Raw genomic sequence first — 22,928 nt, forward strand, 5'->3', positions numbered from 1 at the left:
CAGTTTTTCCAGGTGCTGAAATAGTAGGAGACTAAGTGTCTGCTTCCAATGCAGCATGTGTCGTGGCACAGGGTCTGCAGACTTTAGGGAGACCTAGAGGGTAAATGTCTCGGGCTCCGCAGACCATGAGGTCCATGTTGCAGATACTCACCTCTGCCCTTGGAGTAAAAAAGCCGGCACATGCATCATGGGGACAAGTGAGCATGGCTGTGTCCCAGCGAATCTGTAAATATTTGGCCAGTGGCCCCAGTTCTATAAACATATTCTGACATGTGTTTTGCAGACAGGGAGGTAGACAGAGGCATAGTCAGAAAGACAAAAAATGGAAGTGCATGAGTTAGGAATGGGTTTGGCTGTGTGTAACAAACACTCAATTTATGGATTTTACATTTTTCTTTCTTTGTTTAGCAGTAGGTCTGGAGGTAGGTGGTCCAGGGCTAGCACCTTAGCTCCTTGATATTAGATGTATAACCAACCTTTTGCCTCATTGAATGAGGTGGGCTCTGGGTTAGATTGGTTGATTTTACCTCTTTGAGTTACCCTTTGCTGGATGTGTTACCTTGAGCAAGTTAATTAACCTCTCTGTACTCCATTTTTTCTCTGTAAAATGGTGATAATAAAGCAAACGTTAGGGGATGGACTGTGAGAATACAAGGAAGAGTGTACATGAATTTGCTTGGAATCATGCCAGCACAGGATAAGAATTTAGTAATAGGTTACAATTTTTGTTGGAAGAAAAATTGACCTCAGAATACTTTTTAAACAAAGAATGAAGTTGCTCAGATTGGGTTAGGCACGTGGCCACCTTACAAGACTGTGACTCACTGTGAAGGGAAGCGTGTGCTGACTTCCCCTGTTGAGTGCTATTCACTGTGCTCCTTGAGCCCAGGACATCCCCTTAACCCTCTGTCTCTGGAAGGTTTCCATGTAGGTGGTCTGGCTGTCATTCCCAACTGGCTATCCTACAAAGAAGGCTGGCTCAAGCACCCGCTTTGTCTTTGCAAGGCCTGTGCCAACTGAGTGGTTACTTCTCTCCAGTTCACCAAAACTACATCAGCCTAATGTCCTCAATACGTGGGGACAGTTTGAAGTATCCAAGTTGTAGAACAATGAATTGCCACAAACTGTGGTTCCCCAGAAGGGGGAGAGGAGAGTACAGTTGTGCACTGCTTAACGATGGATATTTATTCTGAGAGATTCACCACCAGGTGATGGCATCGTTGTATAAACTCCACGGAGTTTCCTAGCAGAAACCTGGGGATGGCCTTCTGCACAGCTAGGCTGCAAACTTGCACAACGTGTGCTGATGTACTGGATGCTGTGTAGGCATTGTCAGCATTGACATGGTCTCTTAGTGGCAGCTTTAGCTGTGGATTTTGTATGCTTCAGGACCATCATGAACAAAATAACAGGAGGTTAAATTAACCCCCCCCCCCCAAAAATGTGGAGAGACATAAACACAAGGTGCCTGAGGCTGCCACCCACATAACATGGCACACCTGTTTTCAGTGAGTTGAAAGAATGCACTGTAGGCCGGCGCCGCGGCTCACTAGGCTAATCCTCCACCTTGCGGTGCCGGCACACCGGGTTCTAGTCCCGGTCGGGGCGCCGGATTCTGTCCCGGTTGCCCCTCTTCCAGGCCAGCTCTCTGCTGTGGCCAGGGAGTGCAGTGGAGGATGGCCCAAGTGCTTGGGCCCTGCACCCCATGGGAGACCAGGAAAAGCACCTGGCTCCTGGCTCCTGCCATCGGATCAGCGCGGTGTGCCGGCCGCAGCGTGCCGGCCGCGGCGGCCATTGGAGGGTGAACCAACGGCAAAGGAAGACCTTTCTCTCTGTCTCTCTCTCTCTCACTGTCCACTCTGCCTGTTAAAAAAAAAAAAAAGAATACACTGTAAAGGAAATGATAAAAATTGCAGTATAATAAATGGGTAGACTAGGGACCCAGTAGTTTATTCTCTTTCATCCAGCTTTACATACTTCACATAATTGTGCTGTGCTTCTGTCTGACAGCAGAATTATTGACAACTGCATCCCCACAGGCATGCCAACATGTCACCACGGCTGTGATGTCAGGAGGTGACAGGCATTTGTGAGCTCCATTATTACGGGCCCACTGTCCTATGTGCTGTCCACTGTTAATCTAAATGTCATCATGTAGCACGTGAATGTGTTTGTTCTGATCTCTGCTTTTTGTGATAGAAGTGGCACTCATTACTCAAGGGAGTCTGAGCAGAAGAAAATACTGGGTCAGTTTATGAGTGACAGACCCATTCTTAGCTCCCAAGGAAGGTGGAAAAACAGATAGTCCTTTTAAATTAAAAATTGATTTATTAACTTTTTTTTTTTAAGTAGAGCATCAGAGAATCTTTCATTTACTGGTTCACTCCCCAAATACAACAATCAGGGCTGGAGCAGGCTAAAGCCAGGAGCCAGAAACTTCATCTCCCACCCCACATGGGTGGCAGGGGCTCCAGCTCTTGGGACATGTTTCACTGCTGTCCCAGTTGGACTAGCAGGAAACTGAATGGAAGTGGAGCAGCTGGGACTGGAACCTGCACTCTGATAGGGGATGTCCTTGTCACATGCCGCTGCTTAACCTACTGCAGCACAACATGGCTTCAGAAAGCAGACACCTTTAAGGCTGGCATCGAGAAAGCCACCCTGATGTCAGAGTGGGGCCCTCCCTCCATGTACTGGATATATACATATACATATACATATGCTGGATGAGAAGTGAGGTAGACCCAGAGTGGCTTCTGCTGTGTCTGAACTGAAACCCCTTTAAAAATTTTCTCACAGGTTTTCACAAGAAATGATGATGATGAAACAAAACGGCGGAATAGTGACCTGTTTTCCTTGTTGTTCCTCATCCTTGGAATTATTTCCTTTATTACATTTTTCCTTCAGGTAAATGTGCACGTTTTCACTTTGTTCATTTGGGGAAATGAATCATTATTCAACTGGGGAGTTATAAAGTGTGATTTCCCTTTTATTAGAATTGCTTCTCTCTTAATTTATCTGTTAACCAATTCTTTTAAACAATTAAATGGTCATGCAAAGTGATTTTTTTACTTTACTTATTTAACTAACTTATTTGGTTTAGTTCTTCAAGAGATAGGATCTCTCTCAGTACTTTTCTCTGTCTTCTGATGCAGTCCCCAGATGCCTACGATGGCCAAGACCGGGTTTGGGGCTGGAACCAGAAGCCAGGAACTCAGTCCAGGTCTCCCACATGAAAGGCAGAGACCTAGCTACTCAGTCCCTCAACTGCTGCCACCTAGCTTTGGCAGGAAGGTGGAATCTGGAGCTGGAGTTGGGAATTGTAAACCCAGGCACTCTGGCGTGGAGATGCAGGCATCTTAACTGGTGCCTCAACAGGCCAAATGCCCACCCAAACCAGTTCAGAAAATACATACTTAAAATAAATGTTTCCTGCAGCTCCCTTGCTTACCTTTTCCTCTCCACTTTAGTTCCCCCAAGTGGAGATGTTTATGAAATCAGAGGCAGCAGAGTGTTTGATCTAACACCGTGATAGGAAATGGAAGGTGGGGACTCCGAAATGAAGTTTGGGACCCTAATTGTAAGATTGGATGTAATGTAAACACTCAAATGCCTGCTTTCAAAGAAGTGACAGCAAGCAGACAAAACCCCATTTGACCCTGATTTAAGAAGAATTTGAAGAGTTTATCACTCAGCTTTTGCCAAAGTTAGAAAGAGCCCTTTTAATGATGGTAGAGCGACAGTCCTGAAACTAGAACTGTAGGAAACGTTAGTAAAGGACCAGATGTTAGCACTTGCAAAGCGTTTGGCTGAAATGGAATTGCAGAGGAACTAAGTACCTTGGAGTTTTAGAGTGGAAGGCAGTGGGGTTTTGGTGTTAGATCCAGGTGCAAGTGTCACCAGTTACTGGTTTCATGTCTTAGAAAATAAGTAACTTAAACTTTCTAAGCCTTGCAGTCCTTACTTGTGAAACAGGGATGATGGTGCCTGCCCACTCCTGATTGAAAGAGATGATGTGACAAGGTGCCCAGGCCTGTGGGAGGCAGTGGTAAACCCTAAAAAATGAGTGATTGGCCACATGTAATTATTTTAGATAAAACTCTGAATAGGCTTCCTTATTTCACAATTCTAAGCATGTATTACATTTGCATCAATAAACTGAACTCTGTTCTGGACATTGTAAGGAAGTACAGAAGAGAAAGACTGAACTTGTTCTTTATTGAGTACTCATAGTCTCACTAAGGAGTTCAACCTAGAATAAAGAAGACAGGCCAGCCACATAGAGGGTGGCACCACAGGTGTTTGGAGAAGATGCAATTGCTCAGGGTGACGCTGGTTAAGGAGCCTGGAGGGAGCTAGGCTTTGAGCTGGTTCCTTGGTGAAGCTAAGGCAGTGCCGTGGCTTGGGTGGTGAACTTGGCTGGCTTGCTGAGGCGTGCACAGTCTGTGAATGAGGGGACCTCAGCTGTGGAAAGCCATGGAATTCAGACACAGTGCCTGGGTTCAGCTGGGCCCTGGAGCTCAGGGAGTGGTGATGAGCTCGGCGCTGCTCCCACTGTGCCGGGACTCTCACAGCCCCGGATGCCGATCGTAGCTCTGCTTCCTCATAACTGGTTTCTGGGAACTTTGCGGCTTGGTAAACTTCCATTTCTTCCGTCATAAGAACTTTCTAGGGTAAAGTACAGAGTCAGAGTAAGGCTAGCTACACAGGTAACAGTAGTGGTGTTCCTGAAGTGGGCGAATTATTTCACATTTCATTCAGCCAAATGACAGAAACCTTCGTGTGACCGTTTCCAAGTAAACTTAAGAACTTGAGTAATTTTAGGCTTAAATTCAGTAATTCTAGGGTTTCCCCCTTCTTTTCCGTTTCCCTGCATTGATGTCTATATGAGGGTATTCTGAAAAGTTTGTAGAAAAATAGAATTAAATGATACGTTTTGGTACAAAAATAATTGAAATCCATGCATAGCAAAGGTCTTCAAAAAGTTCCTGGAAAATGTGTATAATGAAGAGATCATGTATGGATTTCAATTATTTTTTTCAGTTTTAATTGTTTAAGAGACAGAGCTGCCATTCATGGGCCACAACGACCACAGGCTGGGCCAGGGCCAAAACCAGGAAATCAAAGTATAACCCAGATATTCCATGTAGCTGGCAGGAACCCAGTTATTTGAGCCATCACCATTGCCTCCTAGGATCTACATTAGCAGGAAACTGGAGTTAAGAGCTGGAGCCAGGAACTGAAACCAAGTACTCTAATGTAGGATGTGGGTATCTTAATCAGTAGTATAAATGCCTGCCCCAAGATTTTGAAGTTTTTTGGCACTAAAATAATCTTTGAATTCCATGTTTCTACTAACTTTGTGAAGTACCCTCGGGTCAGCATTGGGTGGAAGGCTATGGTCTGTGGACATGGTGTGTCTCCCCTGGTGACAGCAGCCTGAGCTGGCCGTGCCTATGACCCGGCCTGCAGTTCCATGGTCCACCCTGGCTGTCCTCTCTGTCAGGACTTCCTAGGGGAGCTGACCCTTTGCCTGTGTTTCTACCCGCTCTCTGAGTAAGGCTCAGCCCACTGCTGGGGAGCGTGGAGAGCTCGGGTGGCCTGGCCCTGTCTCTCAGATGACACAAGAGGTCCGTGCCTCTGTTCCTCAGATGCACCACATGGCCATTTCCACCCTGCTTCTCCTCAGGTCACTTGCCAGGTCCAGAAAGGAAGGGGGACACTGCTGCTTCCTAGACCTGTGTCCCCAGGGCCATGGGTGTGAGGGTCCTGTATCCTCCCTCCTGGGTGAGGCCCGCACACAGAACAGTCACAGCTTACCCTGTTCTCCCGCTGTCACTCTGCCCACTCCTCTCAGGCACACGGGTCTATTTCCTAGAAGGAGGTGAGGACTGGTGCAGCCCATTTTGCTCCCAGCCTTCAACTTTTGTCATCTGGAAAACTAAGGATTTGATGTCTCTGTTCTCTGTATCTTCTACGCTGGAGTGCCTGTCAGTTCTTGTTTTCCCAGGTTACATCTCGGCCCCTGACATAACAATTACTAGCACCACTTTCAGCCAACGCCTAGAGACCCCTGCCTTTGGAGCAGCTCTGCTTCCTGAGGGTTGACCTTTGACTCCTGGTGAAACTAAATAGGGCTGGGAGTTAGAGCCACAGACACGTGGGTCCTGATAACTCCTGAGAGTGCGGTTGAGAGGGGCAACACCAGCTTCAGCATCAGCCCCTGGCCGCTCCCCAGGGCAGCCTGGCACCACTGTGCCCCGCCCAGAGAGGCAGCGGACTCTGGACATCAGGGCCGCTGTGGCCTTGCCTGGTGTCCCGCCTCAGCAGGGACATCGAAACCTCTGGTTGTGTGTGGGCCCTGTGCTCTCTGACAACTCCTCCACGTTCTGTTCTTGTTCTTCACAGGGCTTCACCTTTGGCAAAGCCGGGGAAATCCTCACCAAGCGCCTGCGCTACATGGTGTTCAAGTCCATGCTGAGACAGGTAGGTCGGCTGAGGATGTGTGCAGCTCCCCACGCGGGCCCCCCTGTGGCTCATGGCGGAGCTGCTGGCTTACTTGGCTTCAGGTGAGTGGTTCATCTCGGGCTCATCCCAGAGATGCTACAGGAGCAGGGCCTGCCTTCTGCTGGCTGCTGCTGGGCCCAAGGAGCTGGCTGCTTGGAGACCAGCAGCATGCCCAGCCCTAGGTCTCAGCTGTGGGCAGTGGAGATGGGTGTGGTCTGCAGTACCCCTCATTCCTTTCCTCTTTCTCTTTCCTTCTTTGTCCTGGGAAACCCAAGATATGTGTCAAGTTTCTTCCCACCAAGAAGTGGCCTCTGCGCCCTTCCTGTCCACAAATCGAAATTCACCCTCAGTGGCCTGTTCCCTCATGTCTGCCCCATTTCTCTGTTGGGGCTAGATTGGTAGTCCTGGAATGACAGTGTTACTAGTTGATAATGCCTCTTGGCTTTTGCACCTTCAAAACCCAAACAGCAGACAAGGGTGATGTTTTTCTTGGGAGAGAGGAATAGAGCCAGGCATGGAAATCACCCAGTGCAATCCAGTTCATGTGGGAGTGTTGCTTTAACAATCATGAATAGTGTGTAAGTGACTTGGTCATTCTCGATTGTCACTGCTGCTGAGTTACACGGTCCTCCAGAGGGCTGCCCTCACCAGCCAGGGTTCTCCTGCTAGCCAAGGAGCTGCAGTTTGCCATGAGGGTTCCTGGAGCACATGCAGTTTTCCTCACTGTCTTTAGTTCTTCAATCCTTTCCCACCCCTCCCACCACTGCTTAAAAATACATACTTATGGGAATTGCTGGCTGGCGACTGACAGAGCCAGGACTGAGTCTGATGAGTGAGAGAGAACTCTGTCACTGGTCCAGCTCTCAGAGCCTCCTCTGAGGCCAGCGCCTGACCTGGGTCCAGGCCAGGCGCCCTGTCATCCACCAGCCAGCATTCAGGTCTGTGACGCTGTGGGAGGTGAGTGCCAGTTTGTGGAACGCCCTCCCCACAGATTGTTTATCAGGGCAAGCACTCCTGAAGTGCCTCTCACTTAGGAGGCAGGGGACCAAGTGTTGTACGGCACTCAAACCCGGGTGAGCCGTGTCTTCAAGGAAGTTACATTCCAGTGGGCAGACGCTGAAGCAGTAAGAATACCAAACAGCCAGTTACTAATGCTGTAATAACTTACAGCACTTCATTTTTTCTTAAATATTTCAGGGACAAGTGATCGATACTGTTCTAATGCAAATCATCAGTTCAGATAACTTCTCAGGGCCATAATTATTTGTGACAAATGTAAACTTGTACCTCAGATTCACAATCTTGTTAGTGTCTGTTTTTGAAAACGTGATTATACAAAGAAAACCGTATTTTTTGTTGGATGTCATATCTCAGTCTAGATTGCTTCCATTGGTCTGCTTTTAACTCAGTTCATTTCTCCTGCCCCAGACTGCAGTTACCCAGCTGCCTGGCCAGCCTCTCTGTGGATGCCTGATACATTTCACAAGTTCACGTCTCCAAAGGCGAGCTGTGGACTCTCCTCTCCCAGCCATGCTTCCTCCTTCCTGGTCTTCCCCATGTCACTAAATGACAGCACCATTCTACCCACTGCTGGGGCTAAAAGCTTTGCCATCATCTTTGACTCCTCTCTTTGTGTTTAATATTAACATAGCCTCCTAATAAGTCTCATCGCCTCCATACTTACCCAACCCAGTCAGTTGCCTGCACGGCCGCCGGTGTCATGCTTCTAACACAGAAGTCACATCACAACCCCCTTTGCAGGCCCTGCTGACCATGACCCATGTCTCTGAGGGTGACGTCGGGAACTGCCATTGCCCGTAAGCCCACACCTGCTGTGGCCCCCACAACCCCTTGCACCTCAGTTCCTACAGCTCCTCCCTTTCCCAGCATGCAGTCTGCTCCCTACACACTGCCTGCCTGCCTGCCTGTGGGACTGGGTGGGGTTGAGAACAGAAATCAGTCCAGAGGCAGAGACAGCCACTACAAATGCACAAAGCTTGTTCCCAGGCCACTGGCTGCTTTTAGGGCTTTCCTGCTGTGAACAGATCAGGTGTGCCTTTGCCCAGGGCCTTTGCACACACCGTGTTTCCCTGCCCTTGGATATCTTCAACCCTTCCCTTCATTCACTTCTCTGCTCAGATGTCCTGTGAGAGGCCTTTTCTGCCCCCTCCCACTCTCGAACACAATCCCTCTTTTACCCCTCTTCTGCTTTCTTTTGCTTCATGGAATTTCTGTGTACCTGACGTGTCATCTGTGAGGGTAATTCAAAAAGTTCATAGAAAAATGGAATTAAGATCTAATGTGCCTTTCCCATGAGCTTTTGGAAGACTCCTGTGTACCTTCTGTCTGTCAAACGTAGGCTTTATGAAGTCTGTCACTTTGGTTCACCGCTGTGGAGACCCAGCTCCTTAGAAAATCTGGATTGGGACAAAGTAGGCACTCAAAATGTTTTGACAAATGAAATGATCTATTCATGTGCTTGAATATTAAGTCTGCTTCTTGTCCCTCCCTGTCAAATGCTGAATGCAGGGAAAATAAATGATAAAGAAGACCGACTCTGTCATTAAGCTAAGAGTCTCATAAATAGGGTTGTAAGATAATAAAAGCATTTTCTCTCGCACAGGATGTGAGCTGGTTCGATGACCCTAAAAACACAACTGGAGCGTTGACCACCAGGCTTGCCAATGACGCTGCTCAGGTCAAAGGGGTATGCACCTCCTTTCTGCTGATGTTTGTCTTACTGCCCATTTTGAACCTTAGTGTGAAACAGGTCTCTGGTTACAGGTGCAAGTCTACAGCATTAAGAAAATATTTAGCATCTGACCTACAAATGTATCACATGCTTTATAGCAAACGTGTAGGCTATTTGAACATCATAAACTATATAGCTAACTTACAAGCTTTCTTTTATCATTGCTGTGCCATTCATGCTATTAACAAGATGCATGTAGAAGAATTCATCCGTTTTAGTGTTCACTTAATAAGAAATTGTAATTTTTTGTAAAGTGTATAAAAAAAGATGAGTGTAGTTGCTCTAAGATAGTCTAGGGGTATTGCAGTTCAAATGGGAAGGAAGAAAATGTTTTTAAAAATATGAAATAAATGGAAAAAAAATTAAACTAAGGGTAGAAGGAATAACTTTATTAGACTATAAAGCTTAAAACTCTACTACTGCGTGAATCTCTGATATCTGACAGGTTTATATTTTTGGTTGAAATTACAGTTTCTTCCATAACCTTTATGGTAAAAGTCTACAAGATAATGTGGAATTTGAAAAAACAAAACAGACCATATCTCTGCTGTGTCTCTTTCCTTCCCACCCTAACACTTCCCAGTCTCTGTCTTTTAATCTTTCTATAAGAGAAGACTATACTAACATCTCCTTCTAATAGGTGGGCTTCTGTAAGAATGTCTTGGGTTATAAATGTGGAAGCACACGGCGTTGAGACATTGCAATATAAATCTTAGGAATTGTTATAAGTCTCTTTGCTTAAAGTCAACAAGTCAACAAAAATTGAGCATTTCATCAAGTTGTATAGAACCTGACAGAACAGAATGTGCACTGCTTGAAACACCTTTGAGCTTTCAGAAGCAGGTGCCAGTTCTGCCATACGGAATCTGCCTGGTCTTTCAGATTGTTGAAGCGCTGTTGGGGAATGGATCGGGATGTGGAGAAGGGGCTTGCTGGCTGTCGAGGAAAGCAGGGCTCAGTGGTAGGGAGAGGGTGATACCTACAGGAGGCCTGAATGAAGGGTGCCTGGCTGGCGAGCAGTGTCCTAATCACAAGATCATGACATGCGAACCCCTGAGGCCGGGCCATTCCTGAGCTGCTCCCAGCGTCTGTGCCTGAGTTGAGTTCCATAGCTTTTAACTCTGTTTATTTTTCTAAGACAAATGCAGATTGAATTAAGTACAATTAATATCTCAAAAATAGACATTTTTAATATCTTAATGACAAGCATTGGGCTTAAGTAAGTAGTTGGAAATGTCCACTATTCCTAGTTTAATATGATTGTCAGACTCTTATTGTGCTGATTGGTCGAGCTTGCTTGAGTAGTCATGCTTTGATTAGTGAAGATTTTCTTGGTATTAAAAAATTGGTTCACTAGGCTAATCCTCCGCCTTGCGGCGCCGGCACACAGGGTTCTAGTTCCAGTCGGGGCGCCGGATTCTGTCCCGGTTGCCCCTCTTCCAGGCCAGCTCTCTGCCTGTGGCCAGGGAGTGCAGTGGAGGATGGCCCAAGTCCTTGGGCCCTGCACCCCATGGGAGACCAGGAGAAGTACCTGGCTCCTGCCATCAGATCAGCGCAGTGCGCTGGCCGCAGCACGCCGGCCGCGGCGGCCATTGGAGGGTGAACCAACGGCAAAGGAAGACCTTTCTCTCTCTCTCTCTCTCTCTCTCTCTCTCTCTCTCACTGTCCACTCTGCCTGTCAAAAAAAAAAAAAAAAAAAATTGGTGGGGCCGGCACTGTGGCGTAGCAGGTAAATCCACTGCTTGCAATGCTGCCATCGCATATGGGCACCGGTTCAAGTCCCGGCTGCTCCACTTCCAATCCAGCTCTCTGCTATGATCTGGGAAAGCAGTGGAGGATGGCCTACGTCCTTGGGCTCCTGCACCTGCCTGGGAGACCCGGAGGAAGCCCCTGGCTCCTGTCTTCGGATCTGCACAGCTCTGGCCATTTTGGCTGTCTGGGGAGTGAACCAGTGGATGGAAGACCTCTCTATCTCTCTCTGCCTCTCTGTAGCTCTGCCTTTCAAATAAACAAATAAGTAAATCTTTTTTAAAAAAATTGGTAGAAAAAGAACCATGAGGGTACTTTAAAAATTCCATAGGAATTAGAGTTCAAAAACAGGTTCATTTGGTGCAGAAAATTTTGAAGTCCATGCATAGTTTTTCTATGATACATATTTTCAATTGGCTTTTTGATAACCTCTTGTATATAATTGGCCTCTTTGTATGTAGAATCATCATTTTAGAAACCAATAAACTTAGTTTGAGTAAACGTTTATGTCTCTTTCAAGAAGATAATTAATAGATGTGCACGAGGAGAATTTTCATAATCCTTAAGAAAATGTAAGCATAGATTTTTAAGGAGAATAGAAGAATGTGTCTTGAACTTGTTTTGTCTGTTTTGCAGGCGACTGGTTCCAGGCTTGCTGTAATTGCTCAGAACATAGCTAATCTTGGGACAGGAATTATTATATCCTTAGTCTATGGTTGGCAGTTAACACTTCTGCTCTTAGCAATTGTACCCATCATCGCAATAGCTGGAGTTGTTGAAATGAAAATGTTGTCTGGGCAGGCACTAAAAGATAAGAAAGAACTGGAAGGTTCCGGAAAGGTGAGTCAAACTAAATGTTACTGCTTACCCCAGAAGAGTAAACTGCTGTCATCAATATTGTTTTCTTACTGCTTGCCACTCACTGTGCATTGAGAATGTTAAAATGTTTTTATGACCATCACTCATGCATTTTTTTGAGGCTTACTTAGCAGGTTAGAAACAAAAAGGAGCAAAACCCATCCTTAGGCTCACAGACCGACAACCCTGCTCGACTGTCCATGTTCTAGACCGTTGTATCCTTCTGTTTAATGTTCCCCTCCCCTCCTTTGCTCAGTTCTTGCTGCCTTTCCCTTTTAATTCCCTCTCTCCTTTTGCTTTTTCCCATTCAAGCAAGCTTAAATCTGTTATTTTATTGAGAAAATTAGACCCCTGTTTTTCCTCCATAAAATGGGAAAATTTAACATGGAAAGCTCTAGGTGTATTTATTCTATATCTAGCTTAAATTATTGCATTTCTTGGGGCCAGCCTTGTGGTGTAGTGAGTAAAGCTGCCACCTGCAATGCTGACATCCCATATGGGCACTGGTTCAAGTCCCAGCTGCTCCACTTGTGATCCAATTTCCTGCTAATGGCCTGGGAAAAGCAGCTGAAGATGGCTCCAGTGCTTGTGCCCCCTGCCACCCACATGGGAAACTGCAAGCTTTGGCCTGGTCCAACCCTGGTTGTTGTGGCCCTCTGGGGAGTGAGCCAGTGACTGGACAATCTCTGTGTCTCTTTTGCTTTCCCTCTCTCCTTCTAACTCTGACTTTGAACTAAAATAAAATAAATCTTTTAAAAAAATCAGTGCATTTGTTCTCTTTTTCTCCTGCCTCCATCCTCCATCCTACTGCTATAATCCTTGCTCTGATACTTTTTTCCCCTTGTACATTCTTGGCCATTTTTCCCCCTATTAATTAACTAATGCTTCTGTGGCATCTGCTGTGCTTTCTGGCAAATGAATCCTTCCTTAGGGCAGCCTGATGAGGTAGATTCTGTTGTTTTCTCATTTCTCAAATGAAGCTGAAGCACAGGTAGGTATTCCCCCAGTGCTTTAGAGGTGGTAACTGGTGGGTTAGGTAACTGGAGTCAGGTTTCCAACTCAAGGGAGCTGTGCTCCAGCCTTGTGCTCCTGTCCTCTGGCATAGCATATCCTGTGACCTGGATCCTTGCAGAAATGACAGGTCAGAAAATTATATAGTCCATGATGCCTTCAGAGGGAAACAGTGCTGTTTACTCCCTTTAAACGTTCTCCTCCTGCTGATTAGTGAGTCTGTTTAAAAAAATCTTGGAATAAAGAAAGCTGTGAGGAGGCAGCGTGTTAATTCACCCTTTTCCTGATTGCTCCATTGTGCAGCAAGATGAGAAGACAGTGGTGAAGTGACTGTGTTGTTTTACTCGCCATGTCAGTTGTGTAACTCAGACTCACTTTCATTGGCGTATATACGCTAAAAAGCAGTGACATCCACAACCAATCAGTATACTCCTGCCTTAGAAAGTGATGCACAGAAAATAGCTTAGAACAATTATACATAAATTTACAGTGAAATTTGTTTTTCAGCAGACACTTTTTAACTAATTCTGAAAACTTCTATGAGGATTGTTTTTGGGAAGTTTGACTAAAAGTGAATTTTTCCCCTAATTTCTTGCCTTGTGAACTTCTTGGATTTTCTACTATGAGTATACATTATTTTTAAATGTTTAAAAGAAGTTTATATATTTTAACATAAATTAAATGTGAGCATCTTCATGACTTTCTAAGTAAAATGGTGAACATAGTTCAGTCATCTTAGCCTGCCTGCAAAAAGAACTATATTTTAGTTTTTAAGTGCATTAAAAATTTTTTTTTTCTTCATTTATTTGAAAGAATTACAGAGACAGGGAGAGACACAGAGATCTTCCATGCACTGGTCCACTGTGCAAGTGACCACAACAGCCAGGGCAGATCAGCCAAAACCAGGAACAAGGATCTCCTTCCAGGTCTCCTACACGGGTGCAGGGGCCCAAACACTTGGGCCATCTTCCGCTGCTTTCCCAGGCCAGTAGCAGGGAGCTGGATTGAAAGTAGAGCAGCCAGAACTCGAACTGATACCCGTATGGCATACTGGTGTTGCAGGCAGCACAGCGTCAGCCCTTTAAGCACATTTTTGGTTTTTAAGGATTTTTTTTCCTTCTGATAGATTTTTGCATTAGTCTTCAAACCTGACGTAGCACATCATGAAATATTTGCTGATAGCTGTGAGGCTTGGATTCAGAGAGGCACAGGTGAGGTTTCACATAAATCACTTTGAATTAATGAGTGTAGCCTCAGTAGAGTCGGTCCTGACCAGTGTCAGGCCAGCAAGAGGGAGACCTTCAACGGCAAAGCAGCTTCTTTTGGTGACTCAGATGCCTAGAGTGAAATGGGACTTGAGACTGAGGAAGAATCGGGAGCGAATGGTGGCTCCAGGTCCCAGGCAGGTGCAGGCCGAGTTCTCACTGTGCTCATCAGTGTCTGTTATGCTTTCCACATCCCCGTCCCCAGACTCCAGAAGGTGATGGGAGGAAGGTGGCCGATCAGACAGCCTTGTTGGAACTGATCTTCAGTCAGAGCTGAACTGAGTGATGGGATTCTTCCAGAAAACAGATTGACTAGTAATTTTCAGTTTTTAGAACTTCTAAGATAATTCAACATGGAAAAAAGTTCAGATACAAAGATGTTTGTTACTGCAATATTTTTTTTAAAGATTTATTTACTTACTTGAGAGGCATAGTTACAGACAGGGAGAGACAGAGATGGTCTTCTATTTACTGGGTCACTCTCTAAACGTCTGCAATGGCTGAAGCTGGGTTGATCGGAAGCCGGGAGCCAGGAACAACTTCTGGGTCTTCCATGTGGGTGCAGGGGCCCAAGCACCTAGGCTATCTTCCACTGCTTTCCCAGGTACATTAGCAGGGAGCTGGACCAGAAGTGGAGCAGCCTGGACTTGAACCAGCACCCATATGGGATGATGGTACCACAGTCAGATGCTTAACCTACTATACCATAGCACTGGTCCCTACTGTAATAAGTTTTTTTTTTTTTTTTTTAAGATTTGAAAGACAGAGTTACAGAGAGAGGTAGAGACAGAGAGAGAGGTCTTGCATCCGCTGGTTCACTCCCCAGATGGCTGCAACGGTTGGAGCTGTGCCAATCCGAAGCCAGGAGCTTCCTCTGGGTCCCACACGTGGGTGAACGGGCCCAAGGACTTGGGCCATCTTCTAATGCTTTCCCAGGCCGTAGCGGAGAGCTGAATCAGAAGAGAAGCAGCTGGGACAAGAACCGGTGCCCATATGGGATGCCAGGACTTCAGGCCAGGGCTTTACCCTGCCATGCCACAGCGCCAGCCCCTGCAATAAGTTTTAATAAGAATTTGAAACCTTGTTGAGCTCAGTAAAGAAATTCCTGTTTGGGATATTAAGTAACTATTAAAATCCCATATTGATATATGTTTAATGACCTTGAGAAATGCTTTTGATATGTGATAAATAAGCAAAATGGTATATAGCTAGTACAAAATTTTACCTGAAATTTGTTAAATATGTGTGTGCTTAGGAAAAACACCAATTTGTACTTTTTTTTTTTTTTTTTTTTTTTTTTTTTGACAGGCAGAGTGGACAGTGAGAGAGAGAGACAGAGAGAAAGGTCTTCCTTTTGCCGTTGGTTCACCCTCCAATGGCCGCCGCGGCCGGTGCACCGCGCTGATCCGATGGCAGGAGCCAGGAGCCAGGTGCTTTTCCTGGTCTCCCATGGGGTGCAGGGCCCAAGCACCTAGGCCATCCTCCACTGCACTCCCTGGCCACAGCAGAGAGCTGGCCTGGAAGAGGGGCAACCGGGACAGAATCCGGCGCCCCGACCGGGACTAGAACGCTGTGTGCCGGCGCCGCAAGGCGGAGGATTAGCCTAGTGAGCCGCGGCGCCGGCCCCAATTTGTACTTTTTTACTGACTTTGACATCCCGAGATTTTCCAGATACTCTTCAGTTGTCATGAATGACAGTCATAAAGAAGAGAATATAAATGCATTTGAAAAGTACACGTAAAATAACTATAAGCATAAGATACAACCATCAGACATAAAAGCAGTGAAATATGAAATGCTGAGTTCTCAGGTCAATTTTTATAAATCTCTGTCTTTCAACAAATAAATGCCTTTATCCATTTAAACCTCAGCATATCTTTCTTTTTCTTTTTTTAAAATGTATTTATTTATTGGAAAGGCAAAGTTAGATCATCCATCTGCTAGTTCATTCCCCAAATGCCAGCATTAGCCAGGTCTGTGCCAAGCCAAAGTCAGGAACTCTGGGTCTCCACCCACTAGGGGTCCAAGCACTCAGGCCATCTTCTGCCATTTTCCCAGGCACATTAGCAGGAGATGGATTGGAAGTGGAGGAGCCAGGGCTCCAACCAATGCTCTTATGGGACAGCGGCATCACAGGCACTGTCATTACCCACTGTGCAACAGTGCCAGCCCCAGCTTACCTTCCTGTCAAGAGGAGGTTGGGAGCTGGAGCTGTGGCATGTTAGGTTAAGGCACTGCCTGTGATGCTAGGGTCCCATAAGAGTACTGTTTTGAGTCCTAGCTCCTCCACCTCCAATTCAGCTCCCTGCTAATGTGCCTGGGAAAGCAGCAGAAGATGGCCCAAGTGTTTGGGCCCCTGCCACTGATGTAGGAGACCTGAATGAAGCTCCTGGCTTCCATCTGGTGCAGCCCTGGCCATTGAGCTATTTTAAGAGTGAACCAGCAAATGGAATATATAACTGTCTCTCTCCTCTCTATAACTCTGCCCTCAAATAAATGAATAAATCTTTTTTTTTTAAAGAGGAGATTGAGTTAGCCAGCCTACCTTCCAAATTTAAGTAAAACTCAGTGTGATCAGTGACTTAATATCTTTGCTGCGTGGGGAAGCTGTCCAAATTGCTAGCTCTGGCAGCATGTGTCCTAAAGTTGGAGAAGACATTCATCGGTGATAATAAATAAAATAATTAATTCAGTTTTATTAATCTGCTTTATGGAATCCAAACTAATTGCCCCCATTTGCCATCATGCCTGGTGGTGATGGTTGTTGTCTTACAGATTGCCACAGAAGCAATAGAGAACTTCCGAACAGTCGTGTCTCTGACTCGTGAGCAGAAGTTTGAAAATATGTATGCGCAGAGTTTGCAGGTGCCATACAGGTACTAACCACGGAGGACTGGGAGGGAGAATGGGGAGCTGCTGAATCCTCTGTTCTGTGTTCAGAGGAATTACTTAGGCCAGAAGGTAAGGAACAAGTGGAGAAACCACGAGAAGGGAACTGCTTGGGAAACATTTGTGACTATCCAAGAGAGAAATGCCAGAACTCCAAACCAGGAGAGGCACCTCTCCACCAGGACTGTGAGAGCCAGGAGCAGATGGCAGTGGAGAGAACGAGCCCCTGGTGTCCATGTGGGTGCTGACCCTGTCTTCTGCTCTCATTGCCCTGAGATCTCTGGATCGTGAACTGTCTGTGGGACATCAAGGGGTGGTGCCGCCTTGGCTGCCTTTGCCCCCTCTGCTTCTTGTCCGTTGGACAGCTGGCTTCCTGTGAGACAGTCACCCCAGTGAATCCGACAGGGATGGAAGCCTGAGCAATCCCAGCCTCTCTCAGGCCCTGTTTCTTCTCTACTGAGAGGAGAAAACTGGACCTTACTGATGGGTCCTCAAAGTTATTTTTTTTTTTTAATGATAGTAGGGCCCTTTTTTTCTGAAAAGTTTATCTTTAAAACCTTAATATCTTAAGCGGAATCAGTCTGATGGAAGCAGAAGTAGGAAGCCCAGGACACACCAGCCAACACACTCCTATCCCTGCAGACGACTGAGTTCCGTGTAGCTCGCAAAATCCTAAACTATTCACTGCTTTCGTGAAGCCGTCCTTGCCCAGATAGTAAAATGCTTCTTTATTCTTGGAATATGTAAATCGTGAAGCGCCTCCATTGCTTAAATAATCCTCTAGCTCAGCTTCTAGGTGTGTCCAGGACTAAGAACACTCCTGATTCCCCATGGCTCCCAGAATGGCTGCCGTCACTTTATATGTTTGATCAGTGAAGAATGAAAGTTCCCTGCAAGGCACATACATGTTGGAGGAGGGGCCTTCAAAAGCTCCTGTTAAGTGCATGTTATGAAACTATTTATGGATTTCAAGCTGTTTCACACCAAAATGAACGTATCTTTAAACTCCATTTTTCCACAAGCTTTTTGAAGAACCCACACATGTCCAACTTGGGGGAAAAAGGGGAGTGAACTTAAAGTTATTGATCCTAATGGGCCCCTTGGGCTTAAAATCCTTTTTCTGTACCTTTGTCTTTAAAGTGTAGGTAATCATGCACTGAAGGTGAAGATGTTATGAGAGAGATCAGGCAGTTTCCCAGATTCCCACAGCCAGTTAAGTAGTAGAGTGAGGATCAAACCTAGCTCGTTGGAAACCAAACCGGTCTGAGCTGGTTACACCTCTGCGCCCCAGTCCGCCTATCATTTAGGGGTTAGGAATGAAGGGCTGCTCAGTTTTCCAATGCTTCCTTTCCAGAAACTCCTTGAAGAAAGCACACATCTTTGGAATCACATTCTCCTTCACCCAGGCCATGATGTATTTTTCCTATGCTGGCTGTTTCCGATTTGGTGCCTTCCTGGTGGCACGGGAACTGATGAGCTTCGAAAATGTTCTGTTGTAAGTACTTGGATAATATTACAGTTGAGCCCTGCAGATAAAATGGGGTGAATGTTTCCTGCTCTGTAGAAAGCCTGTCTCATTCGGGGCCTCAGGAACATCTTCCGCCAGGGCGGACCTGGCACATGTCTGACCGTTCAGAGTCTTCCAGGGAGAGGCAGGGTGCTGATTCTGTTCAGAGGTTTCCAGAAGGCCTTGGTGTTTGGGGAAAATGCTTAATCCTGAGCAAGGAGTGTGGTAGGTCTTTTTACAAGAGACTTCTATTTAACTGTGAAACTTGTTCTTAGTGTTTTGTGTGTGTGTGTGCGTGTGTGTGCACGCGCAAATTGTTGAAATCTTAGCATGGAGTTGGTCTTCTGTGTATGAAGTTAACTGAAAATGAATCTTAATAGAAAATGGAACTGGGGATGGGAGAGGGAGGAGGAGGTGTTGTGGAAGTAGGGGTGGAAGGGTGGGCATGGTGGGAAGAATCTCTGTATTCCTAAAGTTGCGCTTATAAAATTTGTGCTCCTTAAATAAAGTTTTTTAGGGGGTGGGGAGGAAGGTCAACTGACCATATAAATCTGAGTCTGTTTTCTGTTCTGTTCCACTGATTGACTTCTGCATCTTCTTGCCAATTCCATGCTGCCTTGATTGCTGTACCTTTAGCGTGCATCTTGAAGTCAAGTAGTAAAAGTCCTCTGACTTTGCTTGTTTTTATCAAAATCGTTTTTTAACTATTGTTGCTTTGCTTTTCCTTATAAATTTCAGAATCAACTTTTCTAATTCTACAAAATCCATACCTGCTGAGATTTGAGGATTTAGGGATTGTGCTGAATTTATGGATTGATTTGGAGAGAATTGACACCATAACAATGGAATCTTCCAGTCTGAGAATGAAGTATCTCTCTCCATTTATTTAGTTCTTTGATTTCTGTCAGCCAGGATCTTATATCAAATAAGATATGTACAAGGTTTATGCTGTAAACTATATCTCTAAACATTTCATGGGCGTTTAGGCTCTTTTATATGAGGATACGTGATAACATTCATGAAAAAATGGAATTAAAAGATTAGTTTAGGGAGCAGGCATTTAGCCTAGCAGTTAGGATGCCTGCATCTCACATTAGAGTTCCTGGGTTTGATTCCTGGCTCCAGCTCCTGCCTCAGTTTCCTGCTAATGCGGATCCTGACTCATGAAATTGGGTTCCTGCCACCCATGTGGGAGACAGGGAATGAGTTCCAAGTTCTTGGCTTTAACCTGGCCCAGCCGTGGCCATTGTGGGAATTTGGAGAGTGAACCAGAGGATGGGAGCTCATATTCTACCAAAATGATTTTAAAAAAATTTTTTAAAAGATAAGTTTATTTAAAAACCAATGCTTATGGGGGGGGCTTCAGAAAGTTCATGGAAAATATATGTTTAAAAAATAGATTTCAAATTTTTGAACCAAAATAAACTTTTCTTTCAATTTAATTTTCAACAGACTTTTTGAAGTACCCTAGTACATGTTATTTCTTTGTAAGCTTATAAATTACTCATTACTAGTATGTGGAGAGAAAATGATCTTTGAACATTTAGCTTATATACTGCAACCACGATAAACTCAACAGTACCTTTGATTTTGTATTCCTTAGGATTATCTATGTAAACAATCATACTGTCTACAAATGGGTTTATATCTTCCTTCCCAGTGTGTATGCCTTAGTTGTTTTTTCTTTACCTGTGTTGGCTTGACCACTTATGTGTACACAAGATCAACATATGGCAAATATAAATATTAAAAAGTTACTTGAAAAAATAAAAATAAGCAGAGTATTTTGTCATAAAAATAAAAATAATAAATAAAAGAGCCTTCAAACAGCACAGCTGAAGGATGGGTATGGATGTGGTATACTAACTTGTGCAAGCCCTGGGAGTCTCCAGGATAAATTTGCTTTTCCTAAGATTTTGCCCTTTAAATTTGTAACATTATGGTTTTGCATTTAAACCAGAGTCACATGCATATGGCAATATAATGAGTTAGTATAGTATTTCTGCTCTATTTAGACATTGTTCATGCACTGTAGTTAGGATGACCCTAACAAAAGATTTTAAATCTCCACTTAATATGAATATGTGACCAATGATATGCACGTGCTACTTGTGGTTATGACTTAAAGGTTAAAAGCAGACATCACTGGCATTGGAGCCTTGATTGGATAGTTGTTTGATTTATTGCCTTACTCACAGGACTTGAATTGATGGAAGCTGCTGACACTCATGCATTTAGGTTTGCAGTCAGTCTCCCAAGGGGGTGAAAGGGTGTCCTGTCAGAAAAGCAGTCTACCTGGGAAAGATCCCTAAGCTTAGGTGATAAAAAGCCCAGGATTCCATGAGTGTGAGTTATTTACAGCTGATTAATAATAACGGCACTGCTTGCTGCTTTAGCACAGACATAGATTCCAAGAGGAAGGAAGTGATGGACTCCCAGTGTTCTCGCAGAGTTCATAAGCATTAAGTGTTCCAGGCCCAGTATTTCAGAAAAAGAAAAGCACATTGATACGAGTGTCCAGAAGTGGGCAGAGGAAAAAGCGATCAAAGCAGCAAAGGACATTTTTAACAGTATCCCCGTACTTGAAGGGCTGTCTTATGTAAAAGGAAGTAGATTTGTCTCAGTTTGTCAAAGAACTTGTTAACAATAGACTTAATCAAACATGTTACTTCCTAAACAGGGTGGAAGGCAATTTAAGGGAAGTGTCCAGGCACAAACATTGAGAGCTGGATTTGAAACCTGTAAGGTCTGGCTTTAAGCTGTGATGCTTCTCACGTCAGACACTGAGAATGCAGATGCGTCTCCATCATGGCCCGGTATCTAAGTGTGCACAACTCTGTTGCACAGTTCAGGTTTTCTAAGGATCTGAAGGAATTTCAGCAGCACTGACCGTACCCACTGTCAGTTGCCACAGTGATCTTGCATAACAGCCAACCACCGACCCAAGTGGCATGCGAGGTGAACATCTATTTTGCCCACCAGTGGGTCAGCTGTGAAGATGCTGTGCTGAGTTAGGCATTGTGACTCTCAGCTGGGCCCATTCATGTGTGTGCAGTGGGCTGCAGGGTAGTTGCTGAGATCCATGCAGCTCTCTTCCATGTGTGCCTTATCCCCTGGCAGGCTAGCCTGGGCTAGGGAAGTGGCAGAGTTCAGAAAGAGGGGGTGGGGGACATGATCCCCTGAGTCATAGGCTTAGAATTTGTAACAGTGACTTCCACCACATCCTGTTGGCCGAAGCAAGTCGCCAGGACAACCCAAATTCAAAGGGTAGGAAAACAAAGTCCACTTCCTAAGTGTAAGCGCTGCCGAGGTCACTTTCCAGTAAAGGTAAGGATAGAGAGAGAGCTGAAAAAAAATAGGCCATGTTGTGACCAGTTTGTCACAGACTCAAACTTAAACATTTCTCACCTTTGTTTTATGATTATTTGAGGTTGCAGAAGCGTCAGTTTTCTAGTATTGCTGTCCTGACTGCGTGCGTGCTTTGCCTTTGTTTTCCCAGGGTCTTTTCAGCAGTCGTCTTTGGTGCCATGGCGGTCGGGCAGGTCAGCTCATTTGCCCCTGACTATGCCAAAGCCAAGATCTCGGCTTCCCACATCATCATGATCCTTGAGAAACTCCCAAAGATTGACAGCTACAGCACGGAGGGCCTCAAGCTAGTGAGTCTTTGTCAGCTATACCATCTGCTCCTGACACTTCAAGTATCCTAGGAGGGAATTTAATAGAATCTGCTTTTTTTTTTAACATGTTGATGATAAAATGAAATTTTTCTGTATCATGGGTTCATTCTGATAAGTATTAATATATATTATATATACATATATATGTGGATAGCTAGGTGTATACAAATATCCAGTACAGAGTTCCAGGGGGGCAGGAGTTCTTCCTACTTTATAAGCAAATCCTGTTAATCAGACTTCATTGTGTATAGATGTAATGTGAATGCACAGCCTTCTCACACCTGTTGCTAGAGGGGGTTGGCTATACAATGTGCTTTCAGTATTGCAAAATCAAAATTCCTGTCATTGTGCTCATTTTAGGGTACGTTGGAAGGTAATATGACCTTTAAGGATGTTGTGTTCAACTATCCCACCCGACCCGACATCCCAGTGCTGCAGGGGCTGAACCTGCAGGTGAAGAAGGGCCAGACGCTGGCCCTGGTGGGCCCCAGTGGCTGCGGCAAGAGCACCGTGGTGCAGCTCATTGAGCGGTTCTACGACCCCTTGGCCGGAACAGTGGTGAGCACCCTTTCTGAATTGGTTCTTTACAAGTATTTGATGGTCTGCATGCCATTGGTTTTCACACCTCTAAACAACGGCCCCGCTTAGGTCAGTTCTGAAAGCCTGGCTGTGCTCTCCGAGCTGCGTCATATGCCCTGGTCAGTGTCTCCAGC

At 45.3% G+C, this 22,928-nt stretch overlaps 1 protein-coding gene across 2 annotated transcripts in view; it reads left to right on the forward strand.

Annotated features, from left to right (window-relative positions):
* The window catches only part of ABCB1 (ATP binding cassette subfamily B member 1), a 199,871-nt gene that overhangs the window by 163,143 nt on the left and 13,800 nt on the right, over nt 1-22,928 (forward strand). For both annotated transcript variants that reach the window (XM_008261791.5, NM_001082159.1), the window contains 8 exon segments: nt 2,800-2,907; nt 6,409-6,486; nt 9,131-9,214; nt 11,645-11,848; nt 16,918-17,018; nt 18,386-18,526; nt 22,038-22,194; nt 22,576-22,773. In XM_008261791.5, coding sequence (XP_008260013.3) covers nt 2,800-2,907; nt 6,409-6,486; nt 9,131-9,214; nt 11,645-11,848; nt 16,918-17,018; nt 18,386-18,526; nt 22,038-22,194; nt 22,576-22,773 — 1,071 coding nt within the window.

Source organism: Oryctolagus cuniculus, chromosome 16 (genome assembly GCF_051225735.1).
Source record: "Oryctolagus cuniculus isolate XC-2025 breed Fujian yellow rabbit chromosome 16, ASM5122573v1, whole genome shotgun sequence".
NCBI lineage: Eukaryota > Metazoa > Chordata > Mammalia > Lagomorpha > Leporidae > Oryctolagus > Oryctolagus cuniculus.